This window comes from Jaculus jaculus, chromosome 16 (assembly GCF_020740685.1).
Source record: "Jaculus jaculus isolate mJacJac1 chromosome 16, mJacJac1.mat.Y.cur, whole genome shotgun sequence".
In the NCBI taxonomy this organism is placed as follows: domain Eukaryota; kingdom Metazoa; phylum Chordata; class Mammalia; order Rodentia; family Dipodidae; genus Jaculus; species Jaculus jaculus.
Genome location: NC_059117.1, coordinates 17,840,385 through 17,859,908, shown reverse-complemented (window position 1 = coordinate 17,859,908; position 19,524 = coordinate 17,840,385). Strand labels below are relative to the sequence as shown.

The following is a 19,524-nucleotide window of genomic DNA, read 5'->3' as shown; positions in this document are numbered from 1 at the left end:
CACTTCTCTGTGAAGCCTAAGGACCCAGGTTCGATTCTCCAGGTCCCATGTAAGCTATATGCACAAGGTGGTGCATGCATCTGGAGTTCATTTGAAGTAGCTAGAAGCCCTGAAATGCCCATTCTCTCTCTTTCTCTTTTTGTGTCAAATAACAAAAAATTAAAGAAAAAAGAAGGCAGCCGGATGTGATGGTGCATGTCTTTAATCCCAGCAATCAGGAGACAGAGGTAGAAGGATCACAGTGAGTTCAAGGCCACCCTGAGACTCCACAGTGAATTATAGGTCAGCCTGAACTAGAGTGAGACCCTACCTTGGAAACCCCCCCAAAAAAAAGAAGGCAATAATCAGTTAAAAATTGAATTATTGACCACTTCATATTTATAGTTATTTATTTATTTATTTATTAAGTAGATATTGATAAAAGTCAAGGCTTATTAAAAAATAACTGTGAGAAAACAATGTCAAAAGAAAAATTATCCTATTTTCCTAATGTTTTCCAGTGAACCACCTTTTAGCAATTCTAGAAATAACAGATCATTAGTAACTTAAAAGTTCTACAAAAATGCATTCTGCTTAATTTTCTATAATCATTTTGTGAAGTGAAAAATGCTTCAGATTGCTGTTTTTAATGTCTGCTGTGCATGATTTTGCTTTTCTGTGTGCCCTCTTAGCTTAAGACTTATGGATTAAATTTTTGCATGCTGTCAGATACATGTAACAAGAGCTCCAAAAATTCAATGATTTCTGCTTTGAGATTGTCTCATATACCCCCAGATTCTTACAGACACCCAACTCCCAAAGATATGCACATGTGCATGTACCACAATTTAAAAAGTGGGGAAAAGAGATCTATGCCTCTGTGCCTCTCCCTACTGAACCCCATTGCAGCTGTTACCAGTTCATGGAGATTTTGCCCAGAAAACTACCCTGAGGCTGAACTTTACAAGTACAGAAGCTAGGGAATGACCACTCCATATTTTTTCTTAGATTAAATGAATTCAAACAGATTCCAGCTATGTATACATGCCTTGATCAAGAGTCCTGACAATGAATACATTTGGAGCTAGTCTTTGTAAATGTCATGCTAATTTCATTTGTTGTCATAAACATGGGATTGATTTTTGTACAGGGGGGAATTTGTTAAGAATTACATTGTTGATATAAAGGAAATTCCTATTAGTTACCTCTCTATTCAAGAAAGTTAATAAGCTTAGAAAAAATTATATCACCTTTTGATAAGGCCAAGAGAGTATTATTTATTATGAATTATTTAAATACCTATCTGTTGTGATAGAATAATCAATATGATATGGTGGGATACTTGATGATTACTGACATACTTGCAATTATTTAATTACACAGTTCTTGTATTAGACAACTTCACTGTATACAATGTCATATATATATAAGACATATTATAATCAACATTCTTTTGTTAAACAAACTTTTTATTCATTGGCTTTCAAAAATGCAAACATTAAAAATACATCTACATAGGCAAACCTGGGATTTCTATCCCAATGGAAATCTTTCTCCATATTGTGAAAATGTTCACATCACTGAAAATATAAAGCACCATTACATGCTAGTAAACATAACTATCTTGAAAAATGCATATTGTTAGACTAGATGTCATGTTAACATTTATTATTATCTCAAATTAATTTATGTTAAGCCTGAAAATTTGACTCTTTTGTATAATAATTGAGTTGGATATTTAAAAGAAAATGAAAAATCCAAGAAAATTGTTGGGAAAAAAATTCTCATATTTTATGAAAGCCTTACATCATAGTGGTACATTTGATATTTTATTCTGACAGATTTTGTTATTATTATAACTCTGGCTGTGCTCAAAATGTGCTATTTTGCCTCAGTTCTCAATTTATATGCTATTAGACATGGATGTTATTAAAACATCCCATAACCCAGGGCTGATCTCAACAGCACCCAATCCACTGGAATCACATCCATTTTACCAAGATAAGGGGAAGAAGGATACTAGCAAGAGTGATGACTTCTTGCTGTCAGGAAGTAATAAGGAAAATAATTGGTTCTGTGAACCATGTATTTATTTTGGCTCTATCTTCTTTTAATTAAAACACTAATTATCTTTTCAAATGAAATAATTTTATTATGTAAGGATTTTTATGCATTACATAAGGAACGAATATATATATATATATATATATATATATATATATATATATATATATATTTCCCCCCCCCCACAGAGGAAAACATGACTATCACTATATTTGCTACAGCATCGGCCTTTCCATGATAGCACATTTACTATATTCATTGATCCTGCTTACAATGTAACAACTCAAAAAGGCAAATTTTGTCTTGTGTAGCTTGGGTATAGTACTTTTTTAAAATACCATATTGTTGGTTAGACATACTTGGCAAATAAAAGTTCTGGAAAACATGCAAGTGTTCCTTCAATAGTCTGTGATTCTGACCCCTTTCCTTAGAAGATTCTCATTGAAAGACATATCACTCAGCAAGCCTTCTGCCTGGGCTCACAGTGCTGGATGTGGGCACAGAAGAGAAAGGTCCGTCCCCTGTTCTTGAGGAATTCAAGGCTAGAAAGTAAACAGACTATCCATGAATCACAGAGGTTGCTTAATTTGCCTGGGGGCCTTAGGAAAAGCATTCTAGGAAGCTAATCTGAAAGAATGTGGTTTAGGAAAACTGCAAGTGATCTGCTTAGTCTCTTCCGGTCCCACTGGCGCAGCATTGATCAGATCACATCTTATTTGGAATTGCTTAATAGCTTCCTCCCTAGCTACCCTGTTCCACTCCTCTGGGACTTTCTAAAAAGGAAAAATGATCCTGTCATTCTGTTGCTTAAAGTGTTTAAATGTCTCAATTAGAAGCAATAGATTGTCATCAGATGAAAACCTCTACTGCTTACTACACATAGAGGAAAATCCTTTACAGACCGACCTTGGTTTGCACCCCCACCTTATTCCTTGTCTTCCTCTCATTTCTGCCTTGAACCCCATTCTATCACCCTAGTGTTACCTGCTTGCCGTAACTGACCCTTTTATGTCTTCTGTTCTTGCTTACTCAGCTTTTAGACCCTTGGGGAGGAAAGGGAGATAGACACTTGGTACTTTATGACTTGGCCAGTCATAAAGCTGAGTCTGTGTTCACACAGGATTGGGAGAGAGTTTCTGTCTTGATCCATCCTGGCCATAGGCTGACCTTGTCCAAAACTGATGTGCTCTAAGAGAATTTATGTTTGTCAGGAGAACGCCAAGGCCCAGCTGCAGGTGCTAGGCCAACTCCTGAATGTCAGGGCTACTTTTCTTTTCCTTGAGGCTGAGAGGATTAAAACCAAGGAGTGGTCATTTATTTTTGGATCTCAGGCTTCATGGGAGCTTTGGAATCATGGAGATGTGGATCAGGCTCTGCCTGTCTGACCTTCTCTTCGGAGGCCCTGGCACAGAGGACAGACTGAGTAAATCACAATGGGAAGGGTTTTTTACACAGCAGAGGTTTAAGCAGCCTCAGAGGATGTGATAAGAGAAGACAAGCTAGTCAATGTCCCATTCTTCTCCTTAAATTTACCTGCATTTTCTAATATTTTACAGGGACCTCATAGTATTTGGGCTATAAGAAAACAACATGGAAGGTACAAATGACACAAAAAACATGCATACAAAAGAACGGGGTTCAACTTCTGAAGGACAGGGAATTGTGCTGAGCAGATGTGGTAAATCATTTCTCAGAAACCAAAGGGAAATTCTAGTCTCCTGTGTTTCACCTGCGTGAAAACTTGCCTGGTTATTAACATGGTCTGTCTCCAGTGTGTCAGAATTATTTGTTTAAATGTTTATTTCCCCCATGTGGGAGCTTTTGAAAGCAGGAATTATGACTTATTTTTTTACCTTAGCAAATAATAATGTTTGACACAAAGCATTTGATAAATGCTGAATAATTAACTTGAAGATTTTATAATTGAAAATTCACCACCCTTCCTGAAAAATCTTTCTCTCTGAACATTTCCTGTGGAACACTGTGAGGAAATGTGGATTTTGCAGAGTGAAGCTTCTGACACTGAACTTAGTTGTAAAATGCATGTACTGTCATTTAAAATCCGAAAATTATTCAGATTTTCATGTAAAACCTAATGAATCACTTTAATGTTATGGAGACTTAAGACCTGATTCAGAGCTTTGTACATCTCCACCTTGAATTCTGAGGACCTAAGTCTTGAAAGTAGATTATGCTTAGATTCATTTGCTAGCAATAAAAAAATAAGGACCAGAAATCACTGAGCACTTAGCACTGGCCAAGGATTATTGAATGCCTTCCATGGGGGACCAGTTTCTGTTCTAGGCTAAGTCATAGACACATTCATGAGCAAGAGAAAAGATATGTGCGGTCCTAGAGCCTGTATTCCAGTGGAGAAGAGACAGATACCAGATATGAGACATAATGAGTAACTTAGTACAATGCCACATTATAAGGTGGCAGATACTATAGGGGAAAAAAAGCTGAATTGAATTAGGGCGATTTGTGAGCACATTAGTGTGGAGAAAGAAGAGGAAATGGCCATTTTAATAGGATGGCAGAGCTGGAGAGATGGCTTTGTGGTTAAAGCGCTTGGCTGCAAAGCCTAAGAACGCATGTTCAAATCTTCAGGTCGCACATAGCTCACATGTGCCACAAGGGGGTGCACACATCTGGAGTTCATTCACAGGGACTGAAAAGCCCTGGTGCACCCATCTTCTCTCTCTCTCTCTGTGACTCTCTCAAAAATAAAATAATAATAATAAATAGGATGGTAACAGGTCAGATATGTCTCACTGAGGTGATGATACAGCAAAAAAAAAAAAAAAAATTGGGAAAAGGAATTATCCAAAGACCTTTTGGGGGGCATTTTGTCCAAAATGTCACTAAGTGATTGTAAAACAAAAGCACTGGTGAAGTACTGTTAGGCTGGAGGAGCAGAAGAAAACTCAAAAATGGACTAAAATAATTGAAAGGAACAGCTATATGAATTATCATTGAACAACCTAGAAAGAGATGCACACCTAAAATATTCTCCCTGTGAATCACATAAAATGAGAATTATTAAAGTTTTTAATAATGTGATATATATATATATATACACACATATATACACATATATGTATGTATGTATACATATACATACACACACACACACACACACACACACACACATATATATATACACACACATGCCTTAAGAGAGAAAGAGAGATGGCTTTGATGAACATTCTCTGCTGGGGTGGAAAAAGCTTTTTTTTTTTTTTAAGTATAGACTATGCTGTACATGGTGGCACACGCCTTTAATTTCAGCACTCGGGAGGCAGAGGTAGGAGGACTGCCATGAGTTCAAGGCCATCATAAGACTACATAGTGAATCCCAGGTCAGTATGGGCTAGAGTAAGACCCTACCTTGAAAAAATAAAAACAAAAGAAAAAAAAAAGGCTTTGGTGGAAGAAGGGATGCCTTAGTGGTCAAGAGGCACTGCTCTGCAAAGCCAAAGGACCCAGGTTTGATTTCCCAAAACCCACATAAGCCAGATGCACAAGGTGGCACATGCATCTGGAGTTCATTTGCAGTGGCCGGGGGCCCTGAAGCACCCATTCTCTCTCTCTCTCTCTCTCTCTCTATCAAGTAAATAAATAATTTAAAAGCGTAGACTATTATTGGTAATTCCCAGTGCCATGCTTGTGTTATGCCCTGTTCCCCCACACAGTGAACTGCTGAACAATTCATCAAGGCAGAAAATCAGAGGCTGCCAAGGGCTCAACACTAGCCTGCCTCCTAAGGCTCAGGGAACATTTAGGAAGACGGAGTGGACAGAATGTAAGAGCCGCTGGGTGGGAAGGTGACTGAGGCACTGTCCTCCCTGCAAGAACCAACTAGTTTTCGTGACCCCACAATGACGAGCAATGACCACACTTAAGAGGGCCTCAGCGGAACAGGGACTGGGGAGAATGACCCTATGGGAACGGAACCAATGTTTAGTATTTTCATATACTAAAGTTTCCAATAAAAATTATTTAAAAAATAATATAATGCATTATACTTTGAGGATGCATTATAATATTCATACTGAAGCTATGAAAATGAAACTAGCTTCCTTGTCTACAGACTAGTAAGGAAGCTAAGAAGGAAAGTGACTCATCATGTTTGACTCCTAAGGGGAAAATCCAAATCTCCGCACACAGTCCCCTGTAGGTCCCATTGTAGCAAGTCGAGGGTCATTCTTCATACCCCAGCTTTGTTTCTCGAGACAGCGTCTTTCCATGGAGCCCAAGCCATCCCTGTGCCTATGACCCTCATGCCTCTGCCGACCAAGGGCTGTGATTATAGGCAGGTGCCACCCCACCCAGCCCCAACTAGATTCTTGAAACAAAAATTACGCTTTGAAAACCTACTCTACCTCAATTTTTTAAAAAAAGTCACTATTGCCCAAATTTTCTGAAATCCTGGGAGACAATACACACTTTCAAAGTCCTTATAAATCTGCACACATAAAGCAAGTACCCACTGTGCAGCAGGTCAGTGTGGCCACCACTGGTCCAGCAACGTGCACAAGTCACTGAGGAAGACGGTTCCTGGAGAATAAGGATGTATGTTTATTTACTGGCCTGTGAGTCTCTTGGCATGCCCTCAGCGGATGCACGCATTGATTATTTAGCAGGCCAGATGGTAGACTTAGTGCGCTGGCAGCGGCCATGCCCTGTGGTGCCACCAAAGGACACAGGCCGCTTATAAACCACGCTAGAATCCTCTGTTGGTGAGTTGACGGAGGTGGTTATAACTAGAGGCAAATGGCTTTTTGTGTGTAGGAAGGAGAAGGCTCAGGCTTACAGCTGGCTGCCAAGTACCTTCCCTATTTTCTGCTGGGCTTAGCAGTTCTTCTGTTTGTCACGCTCAAATCTGGGTGACAAATTTGTGGCTGTGTTCTCTTCAGCTACTGGGTCATGGCAATGATGTGGATTAAAAAAAAGTAGTTTGTGGGTGGAGAGATGACTTAGCCATTAAGGTGCTTGCCTGCAAAGCCTAACAACTCATGTTCAAATCCCCAGATCCCACACAGCCAGATGCACAGTGACACAAGTGTGCAATCTTGCACATGAACCACAAGGCACAGCATGCATCTAGAGTCCATTCGCAGAAGGCTGAAGGTCCTGGTGTGCCCATTCTCTCTCTCTCTTAAAAAAAAATAAGAATAAATGAAAGGTAGCTTTTATTCCCTGAAAGATAGTCAGCTGGGAATCCACAGAAACATGGAGGCCATCTTGCCTTCCCTGTCAGGACAAGAACTGGATCTGATCAAGTCTCATCCAAGATGGCTATACCTCCTAATCCCTCCTCAGCAACAACTTCCAGTTTCTTTTACAGTTTGGTACCTGTGGGTGGGCCCTTCCTAAATCAGTGTTCCTTCTGGCTCCACTAGCCAATCAGGTTCCTCCTCACACATTTGAGCCTGGTGGGGAAGTGTGTTGGAATTTGATATCTGTCTCATGTAAATGAGCCTCAAGCATTTTCTCCCTTCCTCTACAAGCTTGTGAAGGAAATTCTTTTCTGGTCTTTTTTTTTTTTTTGTCAGAGAAGGAATTCTGTTCTGCCTTTTTTTTTCTGCTTTCCTGTTTTCATACTATAATAAGTTCTCATAACTTATCCTTCTTTATTCTTTGATAACTTGGACAAGGGCTGAAGATGGGGTTCATTACCTGGGGAATCTCTGGAGTCTGTATGGAGATCTAATCCCTCCCAGGACTCCAATCCCTCATCAATAATAGATCTCATGCTTTCTTCAGACCTCAGAGTCTGGCATTATTAAATCACTTGCATTAAGGACTTCTAAAAGTTCACTTAAAAGGAAAAGTGTAATAAGCAAAGCCATAAGTTGAATTGGGTGTTTAATTTACTTAGATGGCTTCAACACTTACTAAAAGCACAGTTTAAGCATGGTGGTGCATTGAGAGCAGAGCTAGTAAACATGAGGTTTGTTTGAGGCCCTGGGTTCAATTCCTAGCACTACAGCCAGATGTGTGTGGGGGGTGGTGTGGGTGAGCGGGTGTTTCAAGGTAAGGTCTCACTCTAGCCCAGGCTGACTTGGAATTCCCTATGTCGTCTCAGGGTGGCCTTGAACTCATAGTGATTCTTCTGAATGCTGGGATTTATGCCTGGCTCAATCTGATGTGGGTTTTTTTTATTTGTTTGTTTGTTTTTGTTTTTTAAGGTAGGGTATCACTGTAGCCCAAGCTGACTTGGAATTCACTCTGTATTCTCAGGGTGGCCTTGAGCTCAAGGTGATCCTCCTACCTCTGCCTCCCAAGTGCTGGGATTAAAGGCATGCGCCACTGCGCCCAGCTAATCAGGTATTTCTTTAAATGGATCCTTTGCATGGCACTATTGTATCAATTGTATACCACACCTATCCACAGATGCCCCCATCTACATCTTTGTTACTAAATAGCATGTATTACTAAATGTTATTCCAATACCTTAAATTGCAAAATCTTTATTGAAGGAGGCTTGTTTCCCTCAAATAGTCAGAATTGGGTTTTACCATACCTACCTTAATTGTTGAAGGCCTCAGAGAGGGGAACTAATGTGATTTGCTTGAATTTTCCCAGTGTTAAACATTTGCTAGTCAAAGACATCTGTTTTCCCCATGGCTGTTTTGAGGCGTGTATTTCAGCTTAGCAGTTATAACTTCTGTTCCTGGCATCCCCCAGCTTTGTAATTTACACACAAAGAGAGCTGAATAAGAGGCTCAGGGAAAAACACCCAGGAACACCCCCTAATCTCTGCTTCAAGGGCTCACAAAGTACCCAACAGGGGAAGGAACTAAGGCCCTCCTGGGGCAGTAGCTGGCAGAAAGTGTCCCTAAGTGATCCTAAAGACTGGCAAGATTAAAGGGAATGACATGGAGCTGGCTGACACGGTCATAGTAAAATTTCTTGCTCCTGGCTCTGGGTGGGTCTGGCTACATTTTTTTTTTTTTTAATTTCCTGAGAAAGGGTGTTTTGGGCTGATGCTGTTTATTCCAAGGTGATTGAACATAGATTTAAACAGCCTTCTTTTCAGCGCCAAGGGCTGTATACATCCCCACTTGACAGCTTTATCTAGTCCAGAGTCAAAGCACTGAGATTTATGCTTGAGAAGAGCCCGACACTGACTTCTGAAAGCTCCTAGCATCTGCTTTCCACCCGTGCTGCCGTACAGTCGGCCTGATTCCCTCGTAGTGTGAAGGACAGAACCGAGGTTTGGACATACATGATTAATCATTTGGGGGAGGGAATCAAACCTGTTGTTCAACATACATAAATCATAATTTAATTTTGACTTGTGAAATGATCTCTTGAAACTTCTTAGCCCATCTTGATTTTAGGGTACAGTAGTTTTATGTAATAACTAATGTAGATTTTCATAATCGAGCTTTATGCTTATGTATGGGTCTGTGCCCATAGGTGTGTGTGTGTGTGTGTGTGTGTGTGTGTGTGTGTGTGTGTGTGTGCAGATGAGTATGCAGGTGCACACGGAGGTCAGAGGACAGTTTTGGGTGTTACTCTCTGGAACAAGTCTCTCATGGGCCTAGAGCTCACCTATGAGGCTACATTGGGGGGCCAGTAAGTCCCAGGGATCTGCCTGTCTCCACATCCCAAAGTGCAGGGGTTATAGGAATATACCACCACACCCAGCATTTTACCTTGAGTCCTGAGTGATGAACTCAGGTCCTCATACTTTGAGAGCAAGCACCTCAGCAACTGCGCTAACTCCCCCAGCCCTTCATAGGCAAGTTCTTAAAAACTGGAATGTTTTCGTATACATTAGCACATACCATATCCTGTTCCCAGTGGACATATATGACACTCTGCCAGACCCAAGGGATTTGTGCGACAGTATGTTACAATTTCACACTCTTTCTCTGAAATATCTCATATCTCTAGTCCACCCAGAACAGAGGAAACAAAATCTTTACAAAAAAAAAGCATAAGCTCACTAGACAGCCATTCCTCCCATCTCCTCTCAGGCCCTTGCTCCTACTTTTTCTTTGTTTTTCACTTTTGCCTTTTCTTTTTAAAAATAATATTATTTATTTATTTATTTATTGAGAGAGAAAAAGAATGGGTACACCAGGGCCTCCAGCCTCTGCAAACGAACTTCAGATGCATGTTCCACCTTGTACACCTGGACTACCTGGGTCCTGGGGAATCAAACCTGAGTCCTTTGGCTTTGCAGGCAAACTCCTTAACTGCTAAGCCATCCCTCCAACCCACTTTTGCTTTTTCTTTCTCGTAGCTGTAGTATCTTGCTATTCAGGGATTCCCTCTTCCCCAGTGTTTAAACATGCTACAGCCGTCACTTCCAGGAACAGGGATTTCATCTTTGTGTGCCCCCCCCCCAACACCACCACCACATATCTACTGCTCTCCAGCTTCCAAATGGGCACTGCGTCTTTCCGAACTCCACTCCTAACCCTGCCTCTGTCCTCCACTGCCAGCTCACCACGATCACCTGTAACCCACTGGAATGCCAATCACTCCAAAGAACTCAGGACCGGGCCCTGACTTCCCTGCTCTCATGCACTTTCCTTGTGGCTTTCTCTGCTTTGCACATCATCCCATCCGGGGCTGGCGGTGATTCTGTCCTTGGGCTTCTGCTGAGCCCCTCACGCCTCCAGTTCCATCCCTGCCCAGCTGCATGGTGCCGGCTCAAGACAGTCAGCAAGGCAAAGAGGTTGAGAGCAGAAGCTACCCTTGGGTTTGAGTTTCTTCTCTGGAACTTCCTGGTTACGTTTTTGTTTTGTTTTGTTTTTTCCTGAGTCTCAATGCCTTCATCTCTAAACTAAGAAAACTACAGCACTGACTCTCTGAGCCACGACATCTCACTAATCTCGTTCTTCTTTAAAAAGCTGTTTTACTTATTTGAGAGAGAGGGGGAAACAGATGGATGGAGATACAGAATGGGCACACCTCTAGCCGCTGCCAAACGACTGCAGATGCGTGCCCCAGCTGAACGTTGTGCAAACCTAACCGTATGTCCTCAGACTCCGAGGTCATCTTACCACTGACATTCTTCTCATTTGCCCCAACCTGTGAACTACATTTCTTCAGGTTCTCAAACATGTAGGATATTGTAAAAACATACACAGAAAAAATGATTTAAATAAAAATTCACCAAGTTGGATAATATATGATTTTATATATCAATTTTGGGTTTCAGTTGTCATTCTTATTCAGTTCATGGCCAATTTAAAAAAAATTGTTTATTTTTATTTATTTGTTTGAGAGTGACAGACAGAGAAGGAGGCAGAGAGAGAGAGAGAATGGGTGCTTTCGGGCCTTCAGCCACTGCAAACAAACTCCAGACACATGCACCCCCTTTGTGCATCTGGCTAACATGGGTCCTGGGAAATCAAGCCTCTAACCAGGGTGCTTAGGTTTCAGAGGCAAGCACTTAACTGCTAAGCCATCTCTCCAGCCCCATCATGGTCAATTTTTGAAAACTATATGACTATCTCCAAAAAACATGTGTCATCAAGGTCCCATTATTGACAGGTCAGTTCTCTAAGTAAAAGATACAATTTTTTGTTCTACTTCTACTCAATTTATTTTAGAATATGAAAAAAATTTTAAGCGGTTCTGATCAACAAATCAAATTGAGGTCAGAAATGAAAGGGAGAGAAAAATAATTGCTAATATTGCTGGTTCTGTGTATCATTTAGCTGTCTTTAAATATTAAGTAATCTTTTATTCTGATCATAAGCACATTCCTGAACACAGGGAGAACTGTTTTCATTCTAAATTTATAACATTTTTGGAAGCTTAATTATCATACTTGAAGGTCAGATGGTGCTTTATTGCAATAAAATATAAAAAGTAATAAAGAAATTATTCCTGGGGAGATGAAAGTCTGGGTTCACAGCTCATTAAATACTAACTTCACAGACCATGTCTAATTTGTCATATTTAGCTTTGGAAATTCAATACATTAGAATTTCAAATTAGGTGAAGATACCTGAGGCAAGACTACCTGGGGCCTTTGAATTCCAAAACGATCTAGGAAATTCAGTTCTTGTAGTATAATACCTGTATTTGTAAGAATTGCCTGACATTGTATATGTGTTTGAGAAAGCGTGTGTATGTGTGTGTGTGTGTGTGTGTGTGTGTGCACGCGCACGCGCCCACGAATGCACGCGTACGCACACACAAATGAATGTATATTTCTTACCTAACTCAAGTATTTTTAAGTGGTCAAAAATATAAGCACAGTGCTCATTAATCACTCCCATTGTTTATAGTTAAGTACTCTTTTCCTTTTCTGCCCAGCATATTAACATCTCCATCCTTTGCACTGAGTAATTTGTTCAGTAAATTGACTGAAATTTATTAGTACTGCTCTATTCTGGAGTCGCAGAACTATTGAAAAGTTTCCTTGTAACATAGGCCATTTTTTAAAAATCACATTTGTCAAAAGGGAATTAAATACAATTTTATGGGTTGTTTTTCTTTTTTTTCCTGACATACTTACTTTAGGCTGCCAGACTTTAATGTGATCTGGTAGCCCAACTCTTAAAAGAGCACACACATATCCCACTTTCTACCCTGCATTCTTGGAAAGACTCAGTTTTCTTTCCTGGCTTTTGTTAGCAAGCATTCTCTAAGGATACCTACCCCAGCTTCCCTTTCTACCTCTAGCTCAGCACTGTCCAATAGAAGTCTAGTGTGAATCCCACGTGCAATTTTAAATACAGAGTGGCTGCACGAAAAATGCAAACAAGAAATGGCTGAAGTTAATTTAACTTTATATTTTATTTAACACCGAATATGTAAAATATTAAACACTTCAACATAATATAAGTAATATAAACTTATTAATGTGGTATTCTACATTCTCTTTTCTCATATCTAAGACTCCAAAAGTTTGGCGTGCATTGCGAGTACTGAAATTTTTGGCCTTTTAAAAAAAGATTTCATATAATTGTCATCAGAAGTAGTTTCACATACCTACTTACTCACACCTCTTTGAAAATCTTCACTGACTAGATCAAGTTCACAAAGTTGCTTGCTTTCCTTTGTATTCATATTCAGCCTGACAAAATTTGTTCAGTTTTGAGGACAGCCCACCTAACTTTCAACTTTGGTGGGAAAACAGGTATGTGTTTCAGAAACATTTCTGAGTAAATTCATTTATTCTTACATCGACCCTGCATTAATATGTAATTTATAAGAATGTTGTGTGGGGCTGGAGAGATGGTGTAGCGGTTAAGCGCTTGCCTGTGATGCCTAAGGACCCCGGTTCGAGGCTCGGTTCCCCAGGTCCCACGTTAGCCAGATGCACAAGGGGGCGCATGCGTCTGGAGTTCGTTTGCAGAGGCTGGAAGCCCTGGCGCGCCCATTCTCTCTCTCTCCCTCTATCTGTTTTTCTCTCTGTGTCTGTCACTCTCAAATAAATAAATAAAAAATTTAAAAAAAAAAAAGAATGTTGTGTGAATTTAAAAGCAACTCCAAAATCACTTTTTTAGTTATTGTATTTTATTACTTTACTTTATGTGCCATTCATTCTGGCACTTGCAAATTCTTTTTAGTTTATTTTTATTCCCCCGTCCTCCTTCCCCGGCTATCTTCTCCCATTTGTTTACATGACATATTTGCCCTTCCACTCATCCCTCCCCCCTCTTTCTGCCGTCTCTGTATACTCACCCTTGTTCCCAGTCTATCTTTTTAGGTTTTACCCACATTTGCTCGCCTATCAGAGAAAATATGTGGTTTTCATCCTCTGAGTTTGGGTCACTTCACCTACTGTAATTCTTTCCAGGTTCATCCATTTACCCTCAAATTTCATTTCATTTTTCCATACTGCTGAGTAGAATTCTATTGTGTATATGTACCATATTTTCCTTCTCCATTCATCTGTGAATGGGCATCTAGGCTGACTCCAATTCTTAGCTATTGTAAGTAGAGCAGCAATAAACACAGATATTAAGGTATCTCTGTATAGAGTGGGAATTCCTTAGGGTGTATTCCCAAGAGTGGCATAGTTGGGTCGTATGGCAGTTCTATGTCTACGCTTTTGAGGTACATCCATACTGATTTCCATAGATGTCGGTACTAATTGGCACTGCTACCATCAGTAAATAAAAGTTTCTCTTTCCCCACACCTTTGGCAGCATTTACTGTCAGTTTTCTTGACCACCTCCATTCTGACTTGGGTAAGATGGCATCTCAAAGTGCTTTTAACTTGCACTTCTCTGGTGGCTAGAGCTGTCTAACACTTTTAGAATACTTATTGGCCACCCGTGTTTCTTCTTCTTTTGTGAACTGTCTGTTCATTAGCCCATTTGATGACTGGGAGTTCATTCTATTTATTTATTTATTGGGTTTTGATTTTTTTTTTTTTTCAGTTCTTGGTAAATTCTGGTTATTAGTCCCCTGACTGAAGAAAGCTGGCAAAGACTTTCACATATTGCAGGCTGTCTGTTAGCTTTGCTGACAGATTCCTTAGCTGTGCAGAAGCTTTTTAATGTCATACCATCCTGGTTGTTAAATTCTTGGGGCTACTTCCCTTTCTGTTAAGAGTCATATTCAGAAAGTTTTGTGTGTGCCTGTATCTTGAGATGTGTTCCCTTCTTGTTCCTTTAGCAGTTTCAGAGTTTTAGATTAAGGTCTTTGAATCACTTTGAGTTCACATTTGTACAGAGTGAAAGATGCAGTTCTAATTCCATTCTTCTGTAGGTGGATATCCAGGGATTTTTGTTATTTATTTATTTGTTTGCATATAGAGAAAGACAGAAGAGAGAAAGAGAGAGGGAGAGCGAGAGTGAGTATGGGCATATCAGGGCCTCTAGCCATTGCAAAGGAATTCTAGATGCACACTCCACTTTGTGTATCTGGCTTTATGTGGGTGCTGGAGAATCAAACTTGGGTCATTAGGCTTTGCAAACAAGTACTTTCACTGCTGTCCCGTCTCTTCAGCCCTGATATTATCCAGTTTTGCAGGCACATTTGTGACTCTTTCCACTGCATGTTTTTGGCTCGTTTGTCCAAGATTGGGTGGCCAAAGTCATGTGGATTTGTTTCATGGCCCTCTGTTCTGTTCCCCTGGTCTATGTGCTTGCTTTGGTGCCAGTACCATGCTGTTTGTCAGCGTGGCTCCGTAGGATAATTTGAAGTCAGGTATTGCGATACCTCCCACTGTGTTTTTTCTCTTTAGGATGGCTTTGGCTGTTGGTGGACTTTTGTACTTTCTTATGAATTCATGAGTTGTTTTTTCCAGCTCAGAGAGAAATAGCATTTGGATTTTGATGGAGCTTGCTTTGCACATCTATAGATTGTTTTTGGTAATAAAGCCATTTTCTCAATTAATGCCATTCTGGAAGCATGGTTTGTTTGTCTTTTCATTGTCTAGTATTTTCCTTGGTTTCTTTTTTGTCTTAATGTTTTCACTGTATAGCTCTTTCATGCTTTTGGTTCGGGGTTAGGTTTACTCCTGGGTTGCTTGCTGTTGCTGGTGCTGTTGTTGTTTTGTTTTGTTTGGCAACTGTTGTGAATGACACATTTTTCTTGGTTTCTTTCTCTGGAAATTCATTAACTGTGTATGTAAAAGCTACTGATTTTTGTGTGTTGATTTTTGTATCCTCTAAAATTATTAACATAGCAAAATTTAAGACAATTTCCTGTATTTTTTTCAGACAACTTAGATGATGCAAAAACTCAATTAAAATGAACCAAGGTGATACTGGTTCATGTTAGGAAAGGGCATAAAATCAGTATAAATTTGTATTTCATATGGTTCTGTTTCAGCCTTGGCATACAGGTGATTGGCTCACATCTGTAATCCCAGCATCTGAAAGTTCAAGTCAGGAGGATTACCATGAATTTGAGGCTATCGTGGGCTATATATTGAGGGTAAAGGACTATTTAATGAGACCCTACCTGCAAAACAAAAGTTTCATTTTCAACAGAGACTCCAGCTTTTCCAGCTAGCTTGCAAAGAAGCTCTTACTTCCCTCCAACCCTCCAACTCAGCTTGTCATACACAGTGTGATAATGGTGAAAGCACATGCATCTCTGTGCCAACTTTGTATTTGATTATTGGGTAATTTACAAATATTACTTTTGTTTAAAGAAAATCTTCATTTGAAGCCAACAATTCACTGAGCCTTTGTTAAACTCTCCAACAACTTACCAATGAGCATATACAAAACACAAGATTTTAAAATTGATTGTCTTCCATATTTTTCAAGACTTTAACCCACTGATGATTATTCAGAACATTTGCATATAATATGATGAAAGGTTTTAGTAAGTATTTCCATAGACTCTGCTTCAAAAAAAAAAAACCCAAGAACAAAAATGTCAATATGTATAACATGTTAATATGAAGCAATAGATCTGGCTCTTGCTTTAAAGTACTGTTCAAGCTGTGTTTTGGGGGGGGTTGCATATGTGTATAATTATGATGTTTCTATGGATATGCTTGCGCCATGGCACACTTGTGGAGGACAGAGGACAACCTCAGCATGTGTCTCTTCTCCTTCCAGCTTATTTTGAGACAGGATCTCCTTGACTGCTGTTGCTTGTGAGCTTTTGGGTTCTCCTGTCTCCACCTCCAATTGCCACATATGTATTGGAATCACAGATATATGTGCCACTTTTCATTAGTCCCTAAATGACACTGAGGAAGATCAAACTGGTTGTCAGGCTTGCAAGCAAGTAGCTTTAACTACTGAACCATCTCCCCAACCCCAAGGATTTTTAAACTAAGTGCTCACCATGGTAGAAACAAATATTTTCATACCTAGCTAAAATTCCACGTTGGCAGTTACAAGTAGACTTTAAAATATATGTGTCATGAACTGTTAATTTTTAGGTAATGGACTGACATTTCTTCATGGATTTGGAAATCCTTTGGAGAAAAAAATCAGCAATGATAATTGTTAATGTTAGATGTTAATGTTGTGTGCATCCAAACTCTTCCCCTGTGCTCCTTTTCAAATGCATGTTGAAGACACCATCCTTGAGATGTTCAGAGGATCCTCATGTTTTCATAGTTAATCATAGTTTCCAATTTCATCCTTCCAACTTCCTCCTCTTAAACTTTCATCCAATCATGCTGAATTGTGGTTTTCTCACAAGGCCAATCTCTTTTGTGTCTCTGTCATCTATCTATCTATCTATCTATATACATATATATATATGCTTATCTTTCATATACATATTCTCTTTTGTGTCTCTGCTTATCTTTCATTCACACATATATATATATTTATTTATTTAATATATATATAAATTGATTTATATATATTTATTTAAGAGAGAATGGGTGTGCCAGGGCCTCTAGTCACTACAAACTCCAGACACATGTGCCCCTTGTGCACCTGGCTATATGTGGGTACTGAGGGATCAAACCTGGGTCCTTAGACTTCACAGGCAAACACCTTAACCACTAAGCTAACACTCCAGCCTCTGTCTTTCTTTACTAGTCTTTAAAACCTTAGCAAATAAATTGTCTATCAGGAAATCTCACTTGGCACCCTTCAGCTACTAGTTAGGCTATGTTTTCCGTCCTTGGTTTGTTCACCTCACTCTTGCGCCCTCTGAACACTTACTGCACTCTACTGTGATTGTGCCCACATGACAGTGAGCTCTTGAGGACCAACGTGGACATTTTGTTTGCATTTCCTTGATGCCGAACACAGTTTCTGGCATATGATGGGTGCCCAGAAAGGTCTTGGCATATCCATTAACTATCCCATTGCATTGATGTATGCTTCAATTGTTACCTAAGTAAGCCTGTATAGTAAGTGACCATCCTGTGTGTGAGTGATTCTAGTCTTCATTCTGAGAGGACCCATGACTTTTAAATATGATATATACTTAGAGTGGTAGCAATGTTATTACATCATGTTGATTAGCATTTTATCTTATCTCTACAGAGTAAATATTAGCCCTTTGACTTGTTTTATGTGAGCTGTTTTCCAGCGGCATAGATGATTGTGTGTCACTGGTTTTTACTTTTGTTTTGTTGCTAATTATCTTTCTCTTCTTCTCTTGATCCAGCCCCAACAGAGGCCACTACACACCCACATCTAGGTAAGTGTTTAAGTCCTGATGTCATCGACTTCGTACTTTATCACTTGTTTTGCTCATCTGCCGACGTGGGCAGATGTTATGAAGATGTGTTAACTATTAGATCTTTGACATGCTCGTCAGCAATCTTAGACTTCACCGAATTTAGACTCAGATTCTGCTTGAACTCAGAACCTCCTGAGGAAGTGATTATGCTGCCCAGCAAGAACATTCACACCTGACAGTGCCCTCACTCCTGGCATTCTGTTTGGTATCATCTGATAGATGGGTGTTCAAATGATGAATTTCTCCCAGAGCTCCTGCCCATCATATTGGAACACAGGGGCAGTGAGTAAAGTAAAAAGACATGCAAGTGGAACCATGAACCTGCAGGAACCATGGTCATTTCAGATTTGAGGTTTCTGCTCAAATTCTTAAATGGAAAAAAAAATAATAATAATAAATTTGGGTTGTTGTTGAAAGGAGGCTGTTTAAATAATCGCCTGCTTTTTAGAAATAGAGCTATGATTTTATTTTATACTGTCATGTTCTTGGTGCCCATTGTTTTTCTTTTTCAGTAAATGTATTATATGCATGTGTACATGTGTGTTGTTACCGTGAATGATCATGCACTTGTGTGTGTGTGTGTGTGTGTGTGTGTGTGTGTGCGTGTGTGTGCATGCACACATGTAGAGATCAGAAGACAGCCTTGAATTATCCTCAGGAACATCACCCACCTTTTTGAGACAGTTTCTTATTATGCCTGGACCCTGCCTAACAGGCTAGACCATCTGACCAGCAGCCCTCAGGGAACTGACTGAATGGGATTATAGGTGCACACTACACACATCTTTAAGTGGGTATTGGCATTCGAACCTAGTTCCTCAAGCTTATAAGACAACCAATTTGCCCACTGAGCTCTTCCTCAGCCCTGACCTATAGTATTCAAGGCAGGGTTGTACAGTGGCAAAAGTCACAGATTCTGAAGCCAAAATGTCAGGATTTATCTCACCATCAGTAGTAGTACCTACCTCCCAGGGTTGAAGTAAGTATTATGTGAAGTCACAAAATGTGTACTGACTGGTGTGACAGTGTTTGCTAATAAGTACATAAATAAATTCTCACTGAGGCTTGCGTGCTGCCTTTGGGAGAGAAAGACTCTAGGTAGCAAGTGATCCTTAGGAGTTAAATTTCTCATTTTATGTTAGCGAAGACTTATTTTAAAAACAATTTCCTACAACTATGCAATTTACTAAGAATGAAAAGTCACGCTAGCTGCTTCCAGCCTTATCAGATATCACTCACTGTGGGACCTGCAGATACGCCAGGTATTTATCTCTTGGGACTTCCCTTTCAACATACAAACCCAATTAATTTATTTTTCTCTTTGGAAAATCTGCCTTGAGAAGCTCTGCTTTTATGTGATGCTCGAGCTTGGGGCTCCTCTGA

The 19,524-nt window shown here is 39.8% G+C and overlaps 1 protein-coding gene across 2 annotated transcripts in view; it reads left to right on the top strand.

Annotated features, from left to right (window-relative positions):
* The window catches only part of Reln (reelin), a 498,095-nt gene that overhangs the window by 191,359 nt on the left and 287,212 nt on the right, over positions 1-19,524 (top strand). For both annotated transcript variants that reach the window (XM_045135772.1, XM_004652888.2), the window contains exon 5: positions 18,067-18,099. In XM_045135772.1, the coding sequence (XP_044991707.1) occupies positions 18,067-18,099 (33 nt within the window). The remainder of the gene's footprint in view (positions 1-18,066; positions 18,100-19,524) is intronic.